The sequence below is a fragment of the Gordionus sp. m RMFG-2023 genome, chromosome 1 (assembly GCF_954871325.1).
Source record: "Gordionus sp. m RMFG-2023 chromosome 1, tfGorSpeb1-WG-v2, whole genome shotgun sequence".
Taxonomy (NCBI): domain Eukaryota; kingdom Metazoa; phylum Nematomorpha; class Gordioida; order Chordodea; family Parachordodidae; genus Gordionus; species Gordionus sp. m RMFG-2023.
Window position 1 is genome coordinate 59349424 of NC_088775.1, and position 23360 is coordinate 59372783.

Sequence of the window (23360 nt, forward strand, 5' to 3'; positions counted from 1 at the left end):
GTTAAAATATTTTTAAATTTTAGCTGCCAGGAAAGTACAGTAAATTTTTGGCTAATATGTTATTAAAATTTAAAAATATATAACTATTAAATAGTTTGAATTTTAACTTATATACACTAAAAAGTTATACATAACTTATTTTTGTAAATTATCATTTTTAGCCTCTATAGAAGAAAATCCAAGGAGTTGTATGTTATAATAATGATCCGTTATGTCTAAATTTGAGACAAAAATTAACTGTACCTCCTGGCAGCTAAAATTTAAAAATATAAGAATACCTATTTAATAATAACTTTTAAGTGTAAATAAGTTAAAATTCAAACTATTTAATAGGTATATATTTTTAAATTTAATAATATATTAACATAAGGAGAAAGCCAGACGGAGACAGGAACTTTGTCGAAGCAAGAAAAGACAAAAGCAGTCTTATTGCATCAATATCAAAGTGTATAGTACTGAAAATCAAGATCAATGTAATATTGTTTCAACATCCTTAACATGTCTTAAATTTAATTTTATATTTAGAATAAAATTTAGATTTTTGATAGAAATCATATTGGGTAAAATATAAAATAGATATGCTTGAAAATTTTTTAATTTTAAATATAGGCTAGACATCTGAAAATTTTTTTTTAAATAACCAGGCCTGATTAAAAAACCAAGCCAATGCAACTTCATTGATTTTATTTTTAATTGAATTATGACTTTTATACATTTTATTTTAGTTCTCAAATAACAAAATTATTATGGTCTTTGGTGGGCTTGAGAAAATTTTGCCAACAATATGGTTTTCAGAGATTTACCTATCTCCAGGCTTGAGAAAAATTTGCAAAATTATTATGGGTGCCAGGTTTGAGAAAAAAAATTTCAGGCCAATGTCTGGTCCATATTTAAAATTAAAAAATTTTCAAGCATATCTATTTTAAATTTTATCCAATATGATTTCTATCACAAATTTAAATTTTATTCTAAATATAAAATTAAATTTAAAATATTATTAAATTACAATAGAAATAATGGCAAAATTTTATGAAAGTTGCATGGGACTTGGTTTTTTGATAAGGCCTGGTTATGTTTGCAAAAAAAAATTTCAGGTCAATGTCTACCCCATATTTAAAATTAAAAAATTCCCAAGCATCTCTATTTTAAATTTTATTCAATATGATTTCTATCACAAATTTAAATTTTATTCTAAATATAAAATTAAATTTAAGACATTATTATTAAATTACAATAGAAATAAATGGCAAAATATTGGGAAAGTTGCATGGGATGTGGTTTTTTGATCAGGCCTGCTGTGTCTGCAAAACAAAATTTTGAGACCAATGTCTAGCCTATATTTAAAATTCAAAAATTTAGAAGCATCTCTATTTTTAATTTTATCCAATATGATTCCTATCACAAATTTAAATTTTGATATTTCTAATACCATTAATGCTCACGGGTTACATTGCAACAATTTTATCTCCTTTTCTCCTAAATTTTACTATAAAGCATATTTAGTACCATATAAACAAACTAACTAATTACCCCTCAACCCCGTCATTCTTGACGGGTTATTAGCTAGTAGATATATAAATATTATGTCAGAGTTTATCAATAAACCAGACAAATTTTGATATTACTATGCCACTCAAGAAATATATCATTTTAATTTTTTTATTGGAATTAGTTAATTTTATTTTATTATACTAATTTTATAAATTTATTTTAAATTAATATTAATAGTGATGAAGAGGAAGAGGAAGAATAATCAATGAAGCAGCAACAAGTTCAGACATTGTTTTCATGGCCAATTTATAGAGCATATTTTAAAATAATATCTCAAAATAAAGAAAATAGATCTCTGATAGTAAAATGTTTGTCATATCTACAAAAAAATACGAAAATTTCACTTAGCATTACCTCAACTTGCAGCATTGTAAAACATTTAAGGGTATATACTAAATAAATTGTTTACAATTGTAATTTTCAATTTTAAGAGGAAAATTCAAACACTGTTAATGAAAAAAACAATTAATACAAAGATTATCAACTGAATGCAAACAAATATCCTGCGAAAAAAAACAATTAAATTGTATTTAATTTTTTTCAGTACCCCACAGCAGCAGATATGATTGTTAATAATGATTTAAATTTTGATACTCATCAAATTTTAAATAATTTTTTCGAAAATAAATGCCCAGATTTTAATATTTTTAAAGATATCCTGATATAAAATTGTTATTCATAAAATATAACACCATAATCCCTTCAAGTGCCCCGGTAGAAAGGCTTTATAGTGTTGCTAAAAATGTCTTTACGGATTAACGGGGATGCCTTAATGACCAAAGTTTTGAAAATATTTTATTACTGAAATCTAATAATTATTTATTTATAATCATTTAATCATATATTTTCATATATTATATTATTATATTAAAATCTAAAAATCATTATTTTAATTTTGATAAATGTGATATCTAGTCAATAAAGTTTTTAGCTCATTTCATACATTTTCACAAGAGATAATTTAGGTTTGTGCAAAGCTTATATAAGAGTATTAAAAAATTGTATCTGTATCAAGATACATTTTAAAAATTGTATCTGTATCAAGATAACTTTTTTGCCGATGTATCTGTATCTAGATAACTTTTTAGACTATGTATCTGTATCTAGATAACTTTTTAGACTATGTATTTGTATCTAGATCCATTTAAAGATGTAATAAAAAATAAATTATTTTGAAATTTTAGCATATTTTTTATTTGTAGAAATAGTAACAAATTCTAAAGTAGCTTAAAAAGTAACTAATATCTGCTACTTTTAAAAGTAGTTCTTAACAACACTGCATATTTGTAATGAGCATAATATAATATAAAATTTTAATAAAAGCAAAACACCAATATTTTTTTTATCTATTTGTAGAATGATAATAAACTCGATTATATTTAGTGTAAAACTATATTGAAAAATACCAATTTTTATATTTAAATAATTTTTATTTTGAATCGGGTTTTTCAAGACAAATAAAAAAAAATTGATTGGGATCGGGCGGAACAATTTTAATAAATAATTTAGGGCCGAGCCAGGCTCAAAAAATTAGACCCCATGAGAGTCAAATTTTATTCACTTTAACCTATAGTTATAATTTTAATTATTGGTATCTGATTTACTTTATTATATAAAATAGTGCAAATAACGAATAAAGAATATTCTTTTGGTTTCCTTAAGTGAGAGTTGCTAATACAATAAACTCATGATTACAACCTGTGTGAAAATTCCAACAAATTTCGTATAATTTTTATAAATTAGATAATTTTGGCTATTTTAATAGCCTAATAATATTATTAGTTCATTCGCAATCTTTAAAAAGAATTACAGCTATCAAATTATTTTAAAATACATTATGGGCTCTTTAGATTGATATGAATCATTTATGAAAAATATTTTTTTATAAATATAAGTTCTATAATCCCGTTATAATATAAAAAATTACATAAGTTTTGATTCCTCCTTGGAATAAAGATCCAAGCATCATAAAAATATTTAATAGTGAAGTGGAGTAGTTAACAATAATATTTTATAAATTCCAACAAATTTCGTATAATTTTTATAAATTAGATAATTTTGGCTATTTTAATAGCCTAATAATATTATTAGTTCATTCGCAATCTTTTAACATTGTTTTCGTAGGGTCAACAGCTTACATCTCCTTAAAAATTAACAGAACCTATACCCGGACCTTAAGACCGAACTTACAGCCAACCCATTTCTAGAACCTAATTTAATTTTTAAATCTTACCTGAACCAACCTTCTTTAAAATTTTGAATTTTGACGGGCCAGACATTGAAACAGTGATCGTAAAACAATGTTTTATTAAAATAATGTTTTACTTTACCATAAACTATAATAAAAAAAATATAAAGTTTTTATTAAAAAAATATGTTATATAAATACAAATTATATAAATTAATTATTATTATTATAATTGTAAAAATATACATATTTAGTAATCAGAATTATAAATAGTTATTTAAGAAACAATAATAATTTTAATTTATTTTTCACGGTTTTTATTTAAAATATATTTGATATTATAATAATTTGATTAAAAAAACAATTAAAAGCATACGATATTGCACGATATAGATTTTAAAAAAGAATTACAGCTACCAAATTATTTTAAAATACATTATGGGCTCTTTAGATTATCGATATGAATCATTTATGAAAAATATTTTTTTATAAATATAAGTTCTATAATCCCGTTATAATATAAAAAATTAGTTTTGATTCCTCCTTGGAATAAAGATCCAAGCATCATAAAAATATTTAATAGTGAAGTGGAGTAGTTAACAATAATATTTTATAAATTCAACATATAAATTAACTATAAAATTCCATTGGTGTTGTAATGAATTACCAATTAAATTAATTTTTAACAATGATTTATATAAATGGAACACTGGTTAAGCTATGATATCCCAATTTATGTTGTTGGTGTTGTTTGTTTTGCTGATTTTTCGAATCAAGCATCTAAAACTATTGAATAAATTTGTAACTTGTAATAGTCGATAACGAATTATTAACAAACTATTTTTCACAATAATTTGCATTTAAATGACATTATATAAATATAATGTAATTGTTTTTTAGAATTAGAGTGATGGGTGATTTATCATTTATTTATATACAACCTTATTTCATTGATATGTGACCCCTCTTATTTTTTTAGTTTATTTAACTTTAAAAAATAATCATGAACGCTCAAAAATAATTTCAACACCTTTATTATTATAAAATCAATATATAATGAACCAAAATTAATTATTAAAATGTATATACTTTAAAATAAATATTTAATTTCTTTTCAAAATTTTTGCCCTACTATGCTAAAATTTTTCGCCCAGATTTTTCTTAAAAATTTGGTAAGGGAGGGGAAGAGGGATACGATTTTTTATATATTATCAACAAATATGATATCTATAAAATAGATTTTTTGTAAATTAAAAATATGAATAAATTTTTCATTTAATTATATTAAAGAATGTAACAAATATAATACTACCGATATGTATACAAGTTAAAAAATATAAATATGCTTCTTTTTCTTTGGGCTGTATTTTTTTTAAAAAAGATATCCGCTCGTGATGATTCCTTTTCCATATTTTGATATATGGATTTGGAATCCAATCTGATATCGAAGATCCTTTAATATTTATAAACAGAATTTCTAATATAAAAAAATTATCTAATGAAATTTATTCATATCACACTTTCAAAACTATCTATTAGATGAGACTGCATGATGCTTTCTAGAGAAATTATAAATTGGCCCTTTTCTCTCCTACTAGTTTTGAATTTATTTAGGAACATATTTAAATAAAGTGGAATTTCTGAAACTCTCGAAATCTATAATTTGCCTATATATAGAATCGACATGAGAGAGGGGGGTAGGACTGTTGCCTTTGATTTTTTTGAAGGGGGGAAGGGTAAAGCAAAAATAAACACTATTTATTAATTAAATATAAAAATAACTGATAAAAATTAATATTAATTTCTCATTCATTTACAGATAACATTTTAGAATAGTTTGATGTTACATCGTGTCTAATATTTAGAATACGGTTAATAACAATTAATTGATTATCATTAACTAATGATTATTTGTTATTCCTAGTCTAAATAATTCTGAGGCCTGAAAGAGTTTAATTATAATTATTTTGAGGTTAAAAATGGTGGTAAATGGTAAGATTTTGAAATTAATATCATGAAGTTGTTAGAAGATATTAAGTTGGTAAATATCATGGTCGAAGGCCGCAAAAATTTTTTAGGGGGTAGGGGTAGATTTCTGAGGTGGTTTGCCTCCAATGAAATATCTATCATGTAGACGGTGCCTATATATTATTTTATTACTGTCACCATGTTCCTAATGAATTTTTTAAAATATAGGCAATGAATAAAAAAAAATGGTTAATTGGCAAAAAAAACAACAAAGAACCTGATAAAAAATATCACAATTTATCATTTCCTACAAAGTAAATTGATTTATCCTAACAATTAACAACCTACCTGATGAAGTAGTATTTTAAGTACCTATCTAAACATTTGAAAGATTTTGGTAAAAGTAGACTATTTCTTTTCCAGTAATTTGTTAAATAGGCGAAATGTAAATCCTAACAGTCGAAAAATTCGTTAACCCTTGAGGCAAGTGTATTTTCAAGATTGGGCCTAGGATTAACTTAAAAATTCGTTAGGGTTGGTTCAAAACCTGTTAAAAATGAATAATTTATCACCACTGCTTGATGGTGGTGAACCTCACTCTAACTTTAAATAAAGCAGAGGTGACTTATAAAATTTATAAAAAGTGATAATAAAATATTGAAAAGACTTTTTCCCCTCAATCTTCTATGTGGCTATAAAAAAAATGAAAAAGATTGACTATATAAAAATTTTAATTTTTACAATAATAAGGAGAAAAGAGATTTATATTTAATACTTTTGAAAAAATATTCAAAATTTTTGGTGGTGGGAGTGGGGGGGGGGGGGTCAGCTTCTACACAAAATTTGGAAAGGCAATAAGAAAACTATCTTCTATCTCTTTAACCTTAAACTATTATTATATTATCGAAAATAAACGTACATACAAAAACAAAACATAATTATGATATATAAACCAAGAGGGAAAAATATCTTTCTAAAATATGATAGAAATCTTTTTATTTGATGAAAAAAACATAAATAAAATTAGGAAATCTATAGGGGAAATTTCCCCTATGTTACATCTCGACCTAGGATATATTTTATATATAATAAATGATGTTAAATATCAAGAGATACTCTCAACGGAATACTGATCCCATCACTTCAGTTATTAGGACAAGAAGTAGATTACATTTCTCTGCAAGGTTGAGCTTCTTGTTATATGTTAAATTTACAAAAACGTTGCAAGATCATAATATTCATCTGTTACCATTTTTCATATTACAATTTTATAAAAACGGCTTACTGATGAGAGCTCTTAGAAAGCATGTTGAATAAAGAATTACCTGAAGAATAAATTATTAATATTTAAAAAGATATCCCAGAATATGTGCCAGAATCTTATTATTAATACAATGTCATAATGAATAGCCACAGTTATAAAGACAAAGGTAGATGAAACCAGAGGTGTATTGCGAATGAGGAAGGGGCTAAGAACCTTGCTAACCAGCTTTCTCTTCTAATTTTAATTCAACTCGTAATAATTTAAATTTCTGAAAAAATAATTTAATGAAATATATTGATAATTTCGCAACAACCATTTTTATGTTAAATTGACCATCGTCCATACAACTTGATGGACAGTATAGTCCCGATAATTAATAGTCTGTTAAAAAATAAAAATATTATGCGGCAATACTCCATATTTTTTTTAGAGATAAGATACTTAATCTTTTTGATAATGAAGTTTTTTTTTAAATGATCTTGCAAAGCTATACAATTTTATAGTCATTATCACACAAATAGAGGTAGTGGAATCAAGCATTTATTCATATCAGGGAGATCTCTTAAGGAACGAAATTATAGAGATCGAACAATATATAAAAAACCCGGAAAGTTTTCTTGACCCAATATATTATGGATTTGAATTTAAAGATAATGAAGTTGATAAAGGATTAGATATAATCAAACCGATTTTCGGGATATCTAGATTTAGATTTTGCAAGACAAATGACAGATTGCTCGATTTCAGAGATCTGGAATCGCTTTCATCTTTAGGCGAAGATAACGAATTAAATAATATATTAATAGACTATATATTTTTAATAAAACATGAAAAAAATCAATATTGACCTATAAAATAATTTTTTAAAGGAAATATCCCGTTTTTTTCTAAAATTTCTCTAGAAATTTGCATCCCTAATCCTAGGTCGTTTGCATTCATGCACCGTCATATCTTATATCATCCGGAAACTTTGGTTGTTAAGCAATCAAGATGAATGCTTTCTGCTCAAAGTCTATAACCTTATATCGTACAGACCCAAAAAGATTTGGAGTCACTTTATCACGCGCCACTTTGTCATAAAACACTTTATACGACGATATTTTATCACGGCGACACTTTATCATATGTGGACGCTTTATCACTCAGTAACTTTATCACGCGTCATACACTTTATCACGCGACACTTAAAAACTATAAATAAGAAAATTTAAGTGTGGTGTTTTTGTTATCTCTAACATTTTTAAAAGTTATTGCCCATATTTCATGCAATTAAATATTTTATAAATAATTTATATTTTTTACTCGTGATTGATATATTGATTTATAGTTATTTATTAATAAAAAGTATAAATTGAAATCATTCTTATTGCTTATGTCCATATTTCTTTATTTTTAAAGGACACAAAATTTTGATTTTAAAAATATTTTTGGCTAAAAATTTTACAAAAAAAGAATAATGGAAATTAGATTTTAAATATAAAATACATGTAATGGTGCTTTTCTATATAAAATTCTATTCGTAAAATAGTAGATTATAAAAGGTGTTCTTCATATTTTTTTGTCCAAATAAATTAATTGAATTTCAAAAATTCAAACTTTTATGAAAAATAAATAAAATGATAACTCACTGTTAACTGGCTCGATTTGATAATTAAGTTAAAAAAATTATACTTATGAAAATTAAAATATGAGTATTTCTCATTTAAAACCACCTATCCATGAAACCTTAATTAGAGATCAAATTAAATAATGATAATCATAAGACAACAAAACCCTTATCAAATGGTAAAGCTGTTCATTCTGTCATTGATCAAATCGTACTAAAAATAATAATCCCTCTTTAAAGCGTGGTCTCAGAGTTGTTATATGCCCAGCCAATTTTAGAGATCAAAATTCCCTTATTAAATGGAAAAACTTTTTTAAATTCATTTTTAATATATGCTTATTTGTTTTTTAATGTATATATTTTTATATATCCTATTTTAAAATAAATAAAATGATTATTAAAAAAAATTAATTAAAATTTTTTAAATATAGGAATTTAAACGGAAACGTCAAAAAATGAGATATTATCAAAATTTAACTTTTCAAATATATTAAATTAAGTTTTAAGTATATCACGATAAAGTGCCGCATGATAAAATGTCGCGTGTTCAACTGTTGCATGATAAAGTGTCGCGTTATCAAATGACTGAGTGATACAGTGTCGTCATGCTAAAGTGTCGTCGTGATAAAGGGCCGCATGATAAAGTGTAGCATGATAAAGTGTCGTCGTGATAAAATGTAGCTAAGCGCCCAAAACATATCAAATTTTGAGTTGTGGCTGAATATGGTGTTTAATTATTACTCGTGTGTCCAATTTACGTATTTTAAAGCCCAGCCCTAAATAAAAAAAAGTTATAAATTGATTTAAAATATAATTTAAAAAAATAAATAAGCAGACGATATAATTTATAAAAATTAAATTCTAATAATTTTTACATAAATTAATATCAATGAGGTGAGGTAGTATATATATATGTTAGCGGCAATGTGAGGTAGTGGTAGGCAATGTAAATGTGAGATTTCGGCAATGTATACATTGCCTGGTTATTTTAGGCAATGTGTATTTTACAAATTTATAAATTTATTTATTATTTATTTAAGATTAATTTATTATTTATTTAATATTAATTTATTATTTATTTAATATTATAATTTATTTTTTGATATAATATTTTAATTTGTTATATTATCTTTTTAAATATATTTTTTGTTTGATATTTTTTTTTAATATATTATAATATATTATAATTTGTTATATATTTTTTTACATATTTTTTTTGATAGATATTTTTTTTTAATATAATTATTTTTTTATATATTTTTTTTTAAATATAATTACTTTTTTATATATTTATTTTTTACGTAGATTTTTTTTGATAGATAATTTTTTTTTGTTTTTTGGTTTATATTATTTTTTAAATAAAACTTTAGAGGTAATATATAATATATATTTTTTTCTAAGTATATTGAAATAATATATTATAATTTGTTATATTATTTTTTACATATTTTTTTTGATTGATATATTTATTTTTTTTGATAGCTAATTTTTTTTTGTTTTTTGGTTTATATTATTTTTTAAATAAAACTTTAGAGGTAATATATTTTAATTTGTTATATTATTTTTTTTTTTTAATTGATATTTTTTTTTAAATAATTTTTAGATAATAATTTTAATTTGTTATATTATTTTTTTATATATTTTTTGATTGATATTTTTATTATAATGGTTTTTTATGTATTTATTTTTCACGTAAATTTTATCTTGATATATTTTTTGATAGCTAAATTTTTTTTAATTTTTTGTGTTATATTATTTTTTGATTGATATTTTTTTTAAAATAATTTTTAGATAATATATTTTAATTTGTTATATTATTTTTTTATATATTTTTTGATTGATATTTTTTTTTAAATATTTTTTAGATTATATTTAAATTTGTTATATTATTTTAATTTGTTATATTATTTTATGAAATATATTTTTTTAATATAATGATTTTTATGTATTTATTTTTCACGTAAATTTTTTCTTGATATATTTTTTGATAGCTAAATTTTTTTTTATTTGTGTTATTATTATTTATTTAAATATATTTTTTTTAGAGATAATATATTTTAATTTGTCATAATTTTTTTAAATATATTTTTAGATTGATATTTTTTTAAAATGATTTTTATATAATTTATTTTTAACGTAATTTTTTCTATTTTATATATTTTGATTCCTAATTTTATAGGTAAAAGTGACAAAAGGTATAATCGTAATTTTTGAACTTTTTTAAAGTAATTTTCAGTGCAGATGTATTATAGAAAAGTGACAATTGTCATAATAGTAATTTTTTAATTTTTTTAAAGTAAATAGTTAAAATTATGTTTTGTAAACATGTTAAATTAATATTTCAATGAAGATGTACTATGGAAAAGTGACAATTGTCATAATCGTTATTTTTGAACATTTTTTAGTTTTTTTAAAGTAAATAGGTAAAAATATGTTTTGTAAAAATGTTAAATTAATATTTCAGTGAAGATGTACTATGGAAAAGTGACAATTGTCATAATCGTTATTTTTGAACATTTTTTGATTTTTTTTAAAGTAAATAGGTAAAAATATGTTTTGTAAAAATGTTAAATTAATATTTCAGTGAAGATGTACTATGAAAAATTGTCATAATCGTTATTTTTGAACATTTTTTAGTTTTTTAAAAGTAAATAGGTAAAAATATGTTTAGTAAACGTGTTAAATTAATATTTCAGTGAAGATGTACTATGGAAAAGTGACAATTGTCATAATCGTTATTTTTGAACTTTTTTGATTTTTTTTAAAGTAAATAGTTAAAATTATGTTTTGTAAAAATGTTAAATTAATATTTCAGTGAAGATGTACTATGGAAAAGTGACAATTGTCATAATCGTTATTTTTGAACATTTTTTAGTTTTTTTAAAGTAAATAGGTAAAAATATGTTTAGTAAACGTGTTAAATTAATATTTCAGTGTAGATGTACTATGGAAAAGTGACAATTGTCATAATCGTTATTTTTGAACATTTTTTAGTTTTTTTAAAGTAAATAGGTAAAAATATGTTTAGTAAACGTGTTAAATTAAAATTTCAGTTTAGATATGTTTTATATTATATAGACACTAACAGGAATATTAACATTAAAATTCCTAAATTCGCTCTTTTTTATATATTGAAAATTAAAGATGAATTATTTTCCTGTAAATCGTCAATGCCTTGATTTGATTAATCTCGAGATTGAATACATTAATGACCTCAAATGATAAAAAATTTTACTATTACGATTACACCTTAATCTTCATAGCAGCCGGAAATGTTTTTTAACATAATTTATAATAGTAGACCGATGTATAAATAAAATATTTTTAGGATTAATCTATTTTTTTCTAAAATATTAACTGCGAAATATTTAAATATAGAATCCTGCATCGGTTATTTGTATATCAACTAACTATAATATCTTTGACTTATTTATTTCAATTCTGAGTAAATATATTTTAAATATTTATTCATTTTAGTGACCTATCTAAAATTACAAATTAGAGCTATTGAGATGTATATCTATCACTAAATACATTTTCATGAATATATTTATAAACGAAATAAATTTTAGCAATTGACTACGTTGCAATATAGCGTACATTAAATACTATTAGCCCTTATATTTATTATGAAGATTATGCGTCAAACATTATAAGTTCATCTAAGATTTTTTCGAGAAATAAAGGCCTTTGAGTAACTTTTTTTATACTATATTTTATTGATAAATGCTAGGCTCTCTGTTTGAAGGCCTTTGGCCAGTTATTGTTTTAAATTTTCTTTAGGTTTATACTCTTTTTTTAAAAAAAAATTTCTCACAAATTTTATAAGGTCGTTATTTTTAATATTTTTGTGACATTGTGGTATATTCTTAATTATTTTTAAATAATATTTACCAAATCAGACATATTTGGTAAAATGGGTGGGAAATTTTTACTTCCCCCCTCCCCCCAACTTTATACGCAACTTAATATTATGTTAAAATACATTTTTACGCCCTATTATTAATGGATATCTTGTAGCAAGCCTTCCCTATAAGACTATATCTCCATAATAGAAAAAACAATATTTACAATACACATTTTTTATTACTATATAATTCTATATAAATATAAATGAATCATTTATTTTGACATAAATTATTTTTTGTATGACAATGTGAATTGCAGGACACATTAGATGCCTTGCATTTACATCTATTTGTCCTGCAATTTTGTTTGCATTTGCATACCACAGATATGTTTGCCGACGTTGATGCTTTATCTTCTTCATCAATGGCACCTATAAAATTAAAATATTATAAACATTTTATCGTAAAAATATTTTAAAAAAATGTTTTGATAATAATCGCCCTGGATGTAGTATTTACATTTTTATATAAGTTATAATTAATTAGTGATAGATATACATCTCAATAGCTCTAACTTGTAATTTTAGATAGTTCACTAAAGTGAATAAAATATTTAAAATATATTTACTCACAGAATTGAAATAAATAAGTCAAAGATATTATAGTCAGTTGATATACAAATAACCGATGCAGGATTCATATTTAAATATTTCGCAATTAATATTTTAGAAAAAAATAGATTAATCCTAAAAATATTTTATTTATACATCGGTCTACTATTATAAATTATGTTAAAAAACATTTCCGGCTGCTATGAAGATTAAGGTGTAATCGTAATAGTAAAATTTTTTATCATTTGAGGTCATTAATGTATTCATGCTGAAATCTCGAGATTAATCAAATCAAGGCATTGACGATTTACAGGAAAATAATTCATCTTTAATTTTCAATGTATAAAAAAGAGCGAATTTAGGAATTTTAATGTTAATATTCCTGTTAGTGTCTATATAATATAAAACATATCTAAACTGAAATTTTAATTTAACACGTTTACTAAACATATTTTTACCTATTTACTTTAAAAAAACTAAAAAATGTTCAAAAATAACGATTATGACAATTGTCACTTTTCCATAGTACATCTAGACTGAAATATTAATTTAACACGTTTACTAAACATATTTTTACCTATTTACTTTAAAAAAACTAAAAAATGTTCAAAAATAACGATTATGACAATTGTCACTTTTCCATAGTACATCTTCACTGAAATATTAATTTAACATTTTTACAAAACATAATTTTAACTATTTACTTTAAAAAAAATCAAAAAAGTTCAAAAATAACGATTATGACAATTGTCACTTTTCCATAGTACATCTTCACTGAAATATTAATTTAACACGTTTACTAAACATATTTTTACCTATTTACTTTTAAAAAACTAAAAAATGTTCAAAAATAACGATTATGACAATTTTTCATAGTACATCTTCACTGAAATATTAATTTAACATGTTTACAAAAAATAATTTTAACTATTTACTTTAAAAAAAATCAAAAAATGTTCAAAAATAACGATTATGACAATTGTCACTTTTCCATAGTACATCTTCACTGAAATATTAATTTAACATTTTTACAAAACATATTTTTACCTATTTACTTTAAAAAAACTAAAAAATGTTCAAAAATAACGATTATGACAATTGTCACTTTTCCATAGTACATCTTCATTGAAATATTAATTTAACATGTTTACAAAACATAATTTTAACTATTTACTTTAAAAAAATTAAAAAATAACTATTATGACAATTGTCACTTTTCTATAATACATCTTCACTGAAATATGCTTTTAAAAACTTAAAAAAGTTCAAAAATTACGATTATACCTTTTGTCACTTTTACCTATAAAATTAGGAATCAAAAGATATAAAATAGAAAAAATTACGTTAAAAATAAATTATATAAAAATCATTTAAAAAAAATATCAATCAAAAAATATATTTAAAAAAATTATGATAAATTAAAATATCTTATCTCTAAAAAAAATATCAATCAAAAAATATATTTAAATAAATAATAATAACACAAATAAAAAAAAAATTTAGCTATCAAAAAATATATCAAGAAAAAATTTACGTGAAAAATAAATACATAAAAAACCATTATATTAAAAAATATCACTCAAAAAATATATAAAAAAATAATATAACAAATTAAAATATATTATCTAAAAATTATTTTAAAAAAAATATCAATCAAAAATATATTTAAAAAAATAATATAACACAAAAAATAAATACATAAAAAACCGCAAGGTCTAAAAGTCGAAAGGCTGCATGATACGAAAGGCTAAAAAATAATATTGAAAATAAAAATAACAAAGAAAATGATTAATGTGTAATTTGATTGATTTATTGCTATTTTACGAGAAAAATATTATAATAACATTACATTATAATATATTAAAAAAATGGAAATTTTAAGATCTTTTCAATTTTTTTATTAATTCTTTGAAATAAATTGCTGTTTTAATTTTATTAATTTTTAATTTTTATTTTTAATTAAATTATATTTGGTTATTTTAAAAAAATGGATTATAATATTTCAATTTTTTTATTAATTCTTTGAAATAAATTGCGATTATAATTTTATTTAATTTCATTAATTTTTAATTTATATTTTTAATTAAATTATATTTGGTTATTTTAAAATAATGTAATTTTTAAAATTATATGTATATTCTATTTAAGTTTTTTTTCAAAACTAAATTGATAGTAAGTATAACGATATTGTGAGTACTGGATTAGGGAAAAGGCTAACATCTTAAACGTGATTTTAAGTATCTTTATATCATTCTACTCAGAATTAAATTTCCTATCCAATTATGCTTAGATGTATTTTTTTACCCCTACGGTTCAAAAAATAATATTTTTGTCGCGAAAATGTTCGAAGGGAAAAGGCTAACATCTTTAGTTTAATTTTATAAATTTTTATATCATTGAACTCAGAATAAAATTTCCTATCTAAATATGCTTTGATGTAATTTTTTACGTTATCGGTTCAAAAAATAAATTTTAAAAATTTTTCTGTGGTAAAAACGTTCGAAGGGAAAAGGCTAACATCTTAAGTTTAATTTTATAAATTTTTATATCATTGAACTCAGAATTAAATTTCCTACTGAAATATGCTTTAATGTATTTTTTTACGCTATCGGTTCAAAAAATAAATTTTAATAAATTTTTTGTGGTAAAAACGTTGGAAGGGAAAAGGCTAACATCTTAAACGCAATTTTAGGTATTTTTATATCATTCTATTCAGAATTAAATTTCCTCTCCAATTATGCTTAGATGTATTTTTTTACGTTACCGGTTCAAAAAATAATATTTTTGTCGCGAAAATGTTCGCAGGGAAAAGGCTAACATCTTAAGTTTAATTTTATAAATTTTAATATCATTGAACTCAGAATTAAATTTCCTATTGAAATATGCTTTGATGTATTTTTTTACGTTATCGGTTCAAAAAATAAATTTTAAAAATTTTTTTGTGGTAAAAACGTTGGAAGGGAAAAGGCTAACATCTTAAACGCAATTTTGAATATTTTTATATCATTCTACTCAGAATTAAATTTCCTATCCAATTATGCTTAGATGTATTTTTTTACGTTTACGGTTCAAAAAATAACATTTTTGTCGCGAAAATCTAAGCATATTTGGATAGGAAATTTAATTCTGAGTAGAATGATATAAAAATACCTAAAATTGCGTTTAAAATGTTAGCCTTTTCCCTTCCAACGTTTTTACCAAAAAAATTTATTTTTTGAACCGATAACGTAAAAAAATACATCAAAGCATATTTCAATAGAAAATTTAATTCTGAGTAGAATGATATAAAAATATTCAAAATTGCGTTTAAGATGTTAGCCTTTTCCCTTCGAACGTTTTTACCACAAAAAAATTTTTAAAATTTATTTTTTGAACCGATAACGTAAAAAAATACATCAAAGCATATTTCAATAGGAAATTTAATTCTGAGTTCAATGATATAAAAATTTATAAAATTAAACTTAAGATGTTAGCCTTTTCCCTTCGAACATTTTCGCGACAAAAATATCATTTTTTGAACCGGTAACGTAAAAAAATACATCTAAGCATAATTGGAGAGGAAATTTAATTCGGAGTAGAATGATATAAAAATACCTAAAATTGCGTTTAAGATGTTAGCCTTTTCCCTTCCAACGTTTTTACCACAAAAAAATTTTTAAAATTTATTTTTTGAACCGATAACGTAAAAAATTACATCAAAGCATATTTAGATAGGAAATTTAATTCTGAGTTCAATGATATAAAAATTTATAAAATTAAACTTAAGATGTTAGCCTTTTCCCTTCGAACATTTTCGCGACAAAAATATCATTTTTTGAACCGGAAGCGTAAAAAAATACATCTAAACATAATTGGATAGGAAATTTAATTCTGAGTAGAATGATATAAAAATATTCAAAATTGCGTTTAAGATGTTAGCCTTTTCCCTTCCAACGTTTTTACCACAAAAAAATTATTAAAATTTATTTTTTGAACCGATAACGTAAAAAATTACATCAAAGCATATTTAGATAGGAAATTTAATTCTGAGTTCAATGATATAAAAATTTATAAAATTAAACTTAAGATGTAAGCCTTTTCCCTTCGAACATTTTCGCGACAAAAATATCATTTTTTGAACCGGTAACGTAAAAAAATACATCTAAGCATAATTGGAGAGGAAATTTAATTCTGAGTAGAACTATATAAAAATACCTAAAATTGCGTTTAAGATGTTAGCCTTTTCCCTTCCAACGTTTTTACCACAAAAAAATTATTAAAATTTATTTTTTGAACCGATGACGTAAAAAAATACATCAAAGATATTTAGATAGAAAATTTAATTCTGAGTTCAATGATATAAAAATTTATAAAATTAAACTTAAGATGTTAGCCTTTTCCCTTCGAACGTTTTCGCGACAAAAATGTTATTTTTTGAACCGGAGGGGTAAAAAAATACATCTAAGCATAATTGGATAGGAAATTTAATTCTGAGTAGAATGATATAAAAATATTCAAAATTGCATATAAGATGTTAGCCTTTTCCCTTCCAACGTTTTTACCACAAAAAAATTATTAAAATTTATTTTTTGAACCGATAACGTAAAAAAATACATCAAAGATATTTAGATAGGAAATTTAATTCTGAGTTCAATGATATAAAAATTTATAAAATTAAACTTAAGATGTTAGCCTTTTCCCTTCGAACGTTTTAGCGACAAAAATGTTATTTTTTGAACCGCAAACGTAAAAAAATACATCTAAGCATAATTGGATAGGAAATTTAATTCTGAGTAGAATGATATAAAAATATTCAAAATTGCATATAAGATGTTAGCCTTTTCCCTTCCAACGTTTTTACCACAAAAAAATTATTAAAATTTATTTTTTGAACCGATAACGTTAAAAAATACATCAAAGCATATTTAGATAGGAAATTTAATTCTGAGTTCAATGATATAAAAATATTCAAAATTGCATATAAGATGTTAGCCTTTTCCCTTCCAACGTTTTTACCACAAAAAAATTTTTTTAATTTATTTTTTGAACCGATAACGTAAAAAATTACATCAAACCATATTTAGATAGGAAATTTAATTCTGAGTTCAATGATATAAAAATTTATAAAATTAAACTAAAGATGTTAGCCTTTTCCCTTCGAACGTTTTCGCGACAAAAATGTTATTTTTTGAACCGGAAACGTAAAAAAATACATCTAAGCATAATTGGATAGGAAATTTAATTCTGAGTAGAATGATATAAAAATATTCAAAATTGCATATAAGATGTTAGCCTTTTCCCTAATCCAGTACTCACAATATCGTTATACTTACTATCAATTTAGTTTTGAAAAAAAACTTAAATAGAATATACATATAATTTTAAAAATTCCATTATTTTAAAATAACCAAATATAATTTAATTAAAATTATAAATTAAAATTAATGAAATTAAATAAAATTATAATCGCAATTTATTTCAAAGAATTAATAAAAAAATTGAAATATTATAATCCATTTTTTTAAAATAACCAAATATAATTTAATTAAAAATAAAAAATTAAATAAAAATAAAACCGCAATTTATTTCAAAGAATTAATAAAAAAGTTGAAAAGATCTTAAAATTTTTTTTTTATATATTATATTCCATTTTTTTTAAATAAATAAATATAATTTAATTAAAAATATAAATTAAAAATTAATAAAATTAAATAAAATTAAAACCGCAATTTATTTCAAAGAATTAATAAAAAAATTGAAAAGATCTTAAAATTTCCATTTTTTTAATATATTAATCAAATTACACATTAATCATTTTCTTTGTTATTTTTATTTTCAATATTATTTTTTAGCCTTTCGTATCATGCAGCCTTTCGACTTTTAGACCTACCCATAAAAAACCATTATATTAAAAAATATCAATCAAAAAATATATAAAAAAATAATATAACAAATTAAAATATATTATCTAAAATTATTTAAAAAAAAATATCAATCAAAAAATATATTTAAAAAAATAATATAACACAAAAAATAAAAAAAATATTTAGTCAAAAAATATATCAAGAAAAAATTTACCTGAAAAATAAATACATAAAAAACCATTATAATAAAAACATAAAAAACCATTATAATAAAAAATATCAATCAAAAAATATATAAAAAATTAATAAACAAATTAAAATATATTATAATATTTTTCAATAATATAAAAAAAAAATATCAATCAAATAATATATTTAAAAAACATATTATTATATCTAAAAAAATAATATAAATTATCAAATAAAATTTTAATCTTAAAAAAATTATTAATAATAAAAACAAAATTATTAATAATATAATATTACAAAAATAACACATTGCCGAAATCTCACATTTACATTGCCTACCACTACCTCACATTGCCGCTAACATATACAAATATATATATTCTTTAAAAACTTAATTAATAAAACGTTGAAAAACGTATGGACAATTATTATTTTAGGGCTCTAAAAATTTTTAAAATATTTATAAAAATGGTTTATTTAGTGATTTTTTTTTCAATGGAAACTAGTTCAAGCTCTCTGTGATATTATAAAAAAAAAACACATGAGCCAAATATCTTAAATAAATAATTTTTATTTAATAAAATTATTTCAAGATTAGATAACATTTTTGGCTATTTTATGCCTGATAAGAACATGTTACTCATATTTTATATTTTTACATAATATATCAATTCTAAATTTGTTGCCGAAAAAACTTGCCTTTCAACAGAGGTAACAGAGAAAAAATAAATATGAATAAATAAAATATAATTTTACAATCGCCTTATGCCGTAGGGTTGATTTCGACGTGATTTGGAATATTTCCAGGGGTACAATTTCTCCTCGGGTTCTCTATTTATGGGGCCTTGTACGACTGGTTCCTCGTTTTCGTCATTTTCATCGTCGTATTTAGACCTGAATTAATTTTAATATCGTTAACATTATAAATAATAGCTCTTCTTAGTTTTCGTTTTATTTACTCAACAAGTATCCTATTTAATAATGATTAAAAGGAAATAACTTGGGTTTGTACAGGGCTAATTCTTCCTCCAATTCCATGAGTCGAGCTTTAAGCTCATTCTTCTCCTTGAGAACCTCTTTAAGTTCTGTCATGGTAAATTTGGGACTATTATCATCGCTCATATCAGAAGCATTACTAAATAAACTCTAGTTTTTTATTAATAAAAAATGTTATTACCAAGTCTATTAAATATCCCTCCTAGGCTTCTAAATTTAATAAAAGAAAATGTAAGATATTATTATGTAAGTGAAATAATATTTTGAGTAACTTTTCCTTAAAAACAATATAAGAATTGTAATTACATTGATATTTAATCCGAATCAAAGATTAGCAGATATTGCAAATTATCTAAACCTCAAACCAACCAATTCTCAAAAATACATTAAAAAACAATCATAAATCGAACATTTTTATCATTCACAATATGCACTTCTTTCAAAATCCAGATTGAACTTATTTATTTATCTCTGAAAGAATATGCTAGTCTCAAGCAAACCAAACCTCAAATTGATGCTCTAAAAACCAAACATTAAGAAGTGCATTTAATCCTTAATATCTCAACAATGAAACCTCAAACAATTGGAAATATACAGGATATATAATATAAATTTCAAACTTATCAACCCTCAAAAATACACATTCAAAGAACGATCACCTAAATCAAACATTTTTGCCATTGAAAATTTTATTCAATTCTATCAAAATCTGATGGAACTTAATAATTCCATCTCAGAAAATAATGCAAGACTCAAGCAGACCAAACAGGTGTTCCAAAACTCATCACCAATACATAACAAAATCATACACAAAAAAAACATGTCTGAAGAACATTTCTTATTTATCATAACAACTTATTCTCAAATCAACCAAACCTCAGAAAGACTGATGTAAAAGATCCTTTAAATATCAACTGGCTTTGCCCATTCACTATAAATCGCCATCTTTCTTTTTTATATACTAGAAATTACCTGATGTATATATTTTATATATTTTTTAAAAACATTTATTTACACATTAAAATTAATGCAGTAAATTCTTTTATATATAGTACAATAGCATTCAATCTTTCAAATAATAACTTTTATATTATACATTTTTTCAAAACTAATATTATAAGATCTTAATATAACCTATAAATTTTTTTTTTAAATATATGGTGAATTCTATCAAATCACCTAAGGTTTCAACACCACCTCCTCAAAAATTTTTTAAATTTTGTATATTGATATTATATATCAGGGTTGTGCAATTAACCGGTCAATACGATTTGGTCAATTTACCGATATTTGGCCGGTCAAATTCAAATAAATGTTTTTTACGTCAATATTAACTTTATTTTGTATATATATATTATAATGAATCAATGTAATATTAAATTTCATAATATTTTTTTAATTCATTCTATAGTTAATGTTTCGCACTCCGTGGCAGAGTCTTTTTCCTATTCATATTCAATATCATTATTTTCTTTAATATTTAAAATCAATCTTAAGTTAAGATAAACTCTTACCAATTTTCCTGTTGTAGAAGTCTTCAATATATTTTCACTTATCTTAATGGGCAAGGTGGGAACTTGAGGCCGAAATCTGATTGCTTCTTATGGAAGTTACCACTTTCCATATATTTTGGCTATTAAATATGCCGCTTTTACTTCTGAAATTTATTATATCACTTAAAATATTTTGATTAACACCACCTTGTTATATACCTAATTCTTGTATTATATCACATGCATCATCAAATTCAGTACTAGTAAGATGATCCTCTTGATATTGGGGGTTCAATAAATAAGGAGCATTGTGAGCACATATATTAGATCATTTTTTCTCTTTTCAAATGGGGGTTCAATAAATAAGGAGCATTGTGAGCACATATATTGGATCATTTTTTCTCTTTTCAAACATAACTTTAATTTTTTTTTCTTCAGATGAAGAAAATATAGAATGGCATGATTGTATGATGTGTTTTTTCAAATTAAGCATCTCGTTTATTATGTGGGCCAATGTACATTTATCCCCTTGCACTTCAACAATGAGGTAGCTAAAGGTTGTAGTATAATTAAAAAATTTTATTTTTCGTACAAAATATTTCATTTAATATATTATAGGCAATTTCTATGGGAAAAATATCACATATAGCCCTTCAACAACTGATGCTTTCAGAGCTTTCTTACATATTTGTATTTGATTATATTTTATTGACGATGTCCATTTTGTTTGGCTAATTGTACTTAATGTAGAAGGTACATCATGTTGATTCTCATTACGGGAAAATACTGCAGCTGGTATGTGTTTATTCTTGAAAAATTTAACAATTTTTTTAATTTTTGAAATATGGTAACTGAAGTCGTTCAAAATTGTGAAAGAATAACTGCAATGTATGAGCTGCACAACCATAACATTGTATATTAACAAATTACGTTAGAATACTCCAGGGTGCTTTCATGTTAGCTGCATTATCAGTAATCAAATAATATACTTTTAGGGATTCAATTCATGGATTACATTTTTAAATTTCTGGGCAATCTAATCCGCCGTATGGCGATCTTCCTCAGTTTTTAAAAATTTGTAGAATACTGAAACAGGCGTCATCATCATAAAATTAATAATACTCTCATTTCTAATGTTGCTCCAGCCATCTGATACAATTGATAAACGAAGAGCTTTATCTATTAAACTCTTGCCTCCATATCTCCTGTCGCTTTGTCTAAAAGATATCCAGCTAGCTGCCTTCGCCTGGGCAAAGTGTAAACAGGACATATATTTTTAAAAAATTCTTGGATGTAGGGATTTTTAGTGATATGGAAAGGTTAATTTCTGGCATATACAGCCTTTGCAAACAATTGATCGAGTTCATTTTTTCATTGGGATTCATTCTATCTATGAAACCGGTTATATAAGATTGAGATTTACATTTAATCGCCTTGCTTGTAGATTGATCAAATAATGGAATCAAATTCTTCTGAGTCACAAGGCAAAATATTGTGAATTTGATAATCACTCTCACTAATTTCACCCAATTCTTCATTAGAGCTAGAAGTATTACAAATCACATTTGTGTGATTTTTGTCGAGGTTGATATTTTGAAATGAATAAAATTTTTCCTTAATTATGACAGGGCGCATAGTACAGCTGCTTGATTTGACTCAACCTGGGTAATATAGGATATCTTGCAAAACCTGCATACCGCTTTAACTGATTTACTATCGCGTACTTCTTGAAAAGGTTTCCAAACTTGATGCTTAGGTTTGATCATAATCCCTAATATTTAAAATTAAACTATAAAAGATTTT

General features: G+C 23.0%; 1 protein-coding gene across 3 annotated transcripts in view; it reads right to left on the reverse strand.

Moving 5' to 3' along the window:
* Positions 1–4052: 4052 nt before the first annotated feature.
* LOC135926668 (RILP-like protein 1) overlaps positions 4053–23360 on the reverse strand; it is a 77250-nt gene continuing 57942 nt past the window's right edge. For 2 of the 3 annotated variants that reach the window (XM_065462600.1, XM_065462612.1), the window contains exons 5-7: positions 20069–20214; positions 19825–19962; positions 4053–4525 (exon numbers count right to left, since the gene is read on the reverse strand). In XM_065462600.1, coding sequence (XP_065318672.1) covers positions 4453–4525; positions 19825–19962; positions 20069–20214 — 357 coding nt within the window. In that variant the 3' untranslated portion in view covers positions 4053–4452. Of the gene's footprint in view, positions 4526–12766; positions 12857–19824; positions 19963–20068; positions 20215–23360 lie in introns of those variants that run through there. The other variant, XM_065462606.1, reaches the window with a different exon arrangement.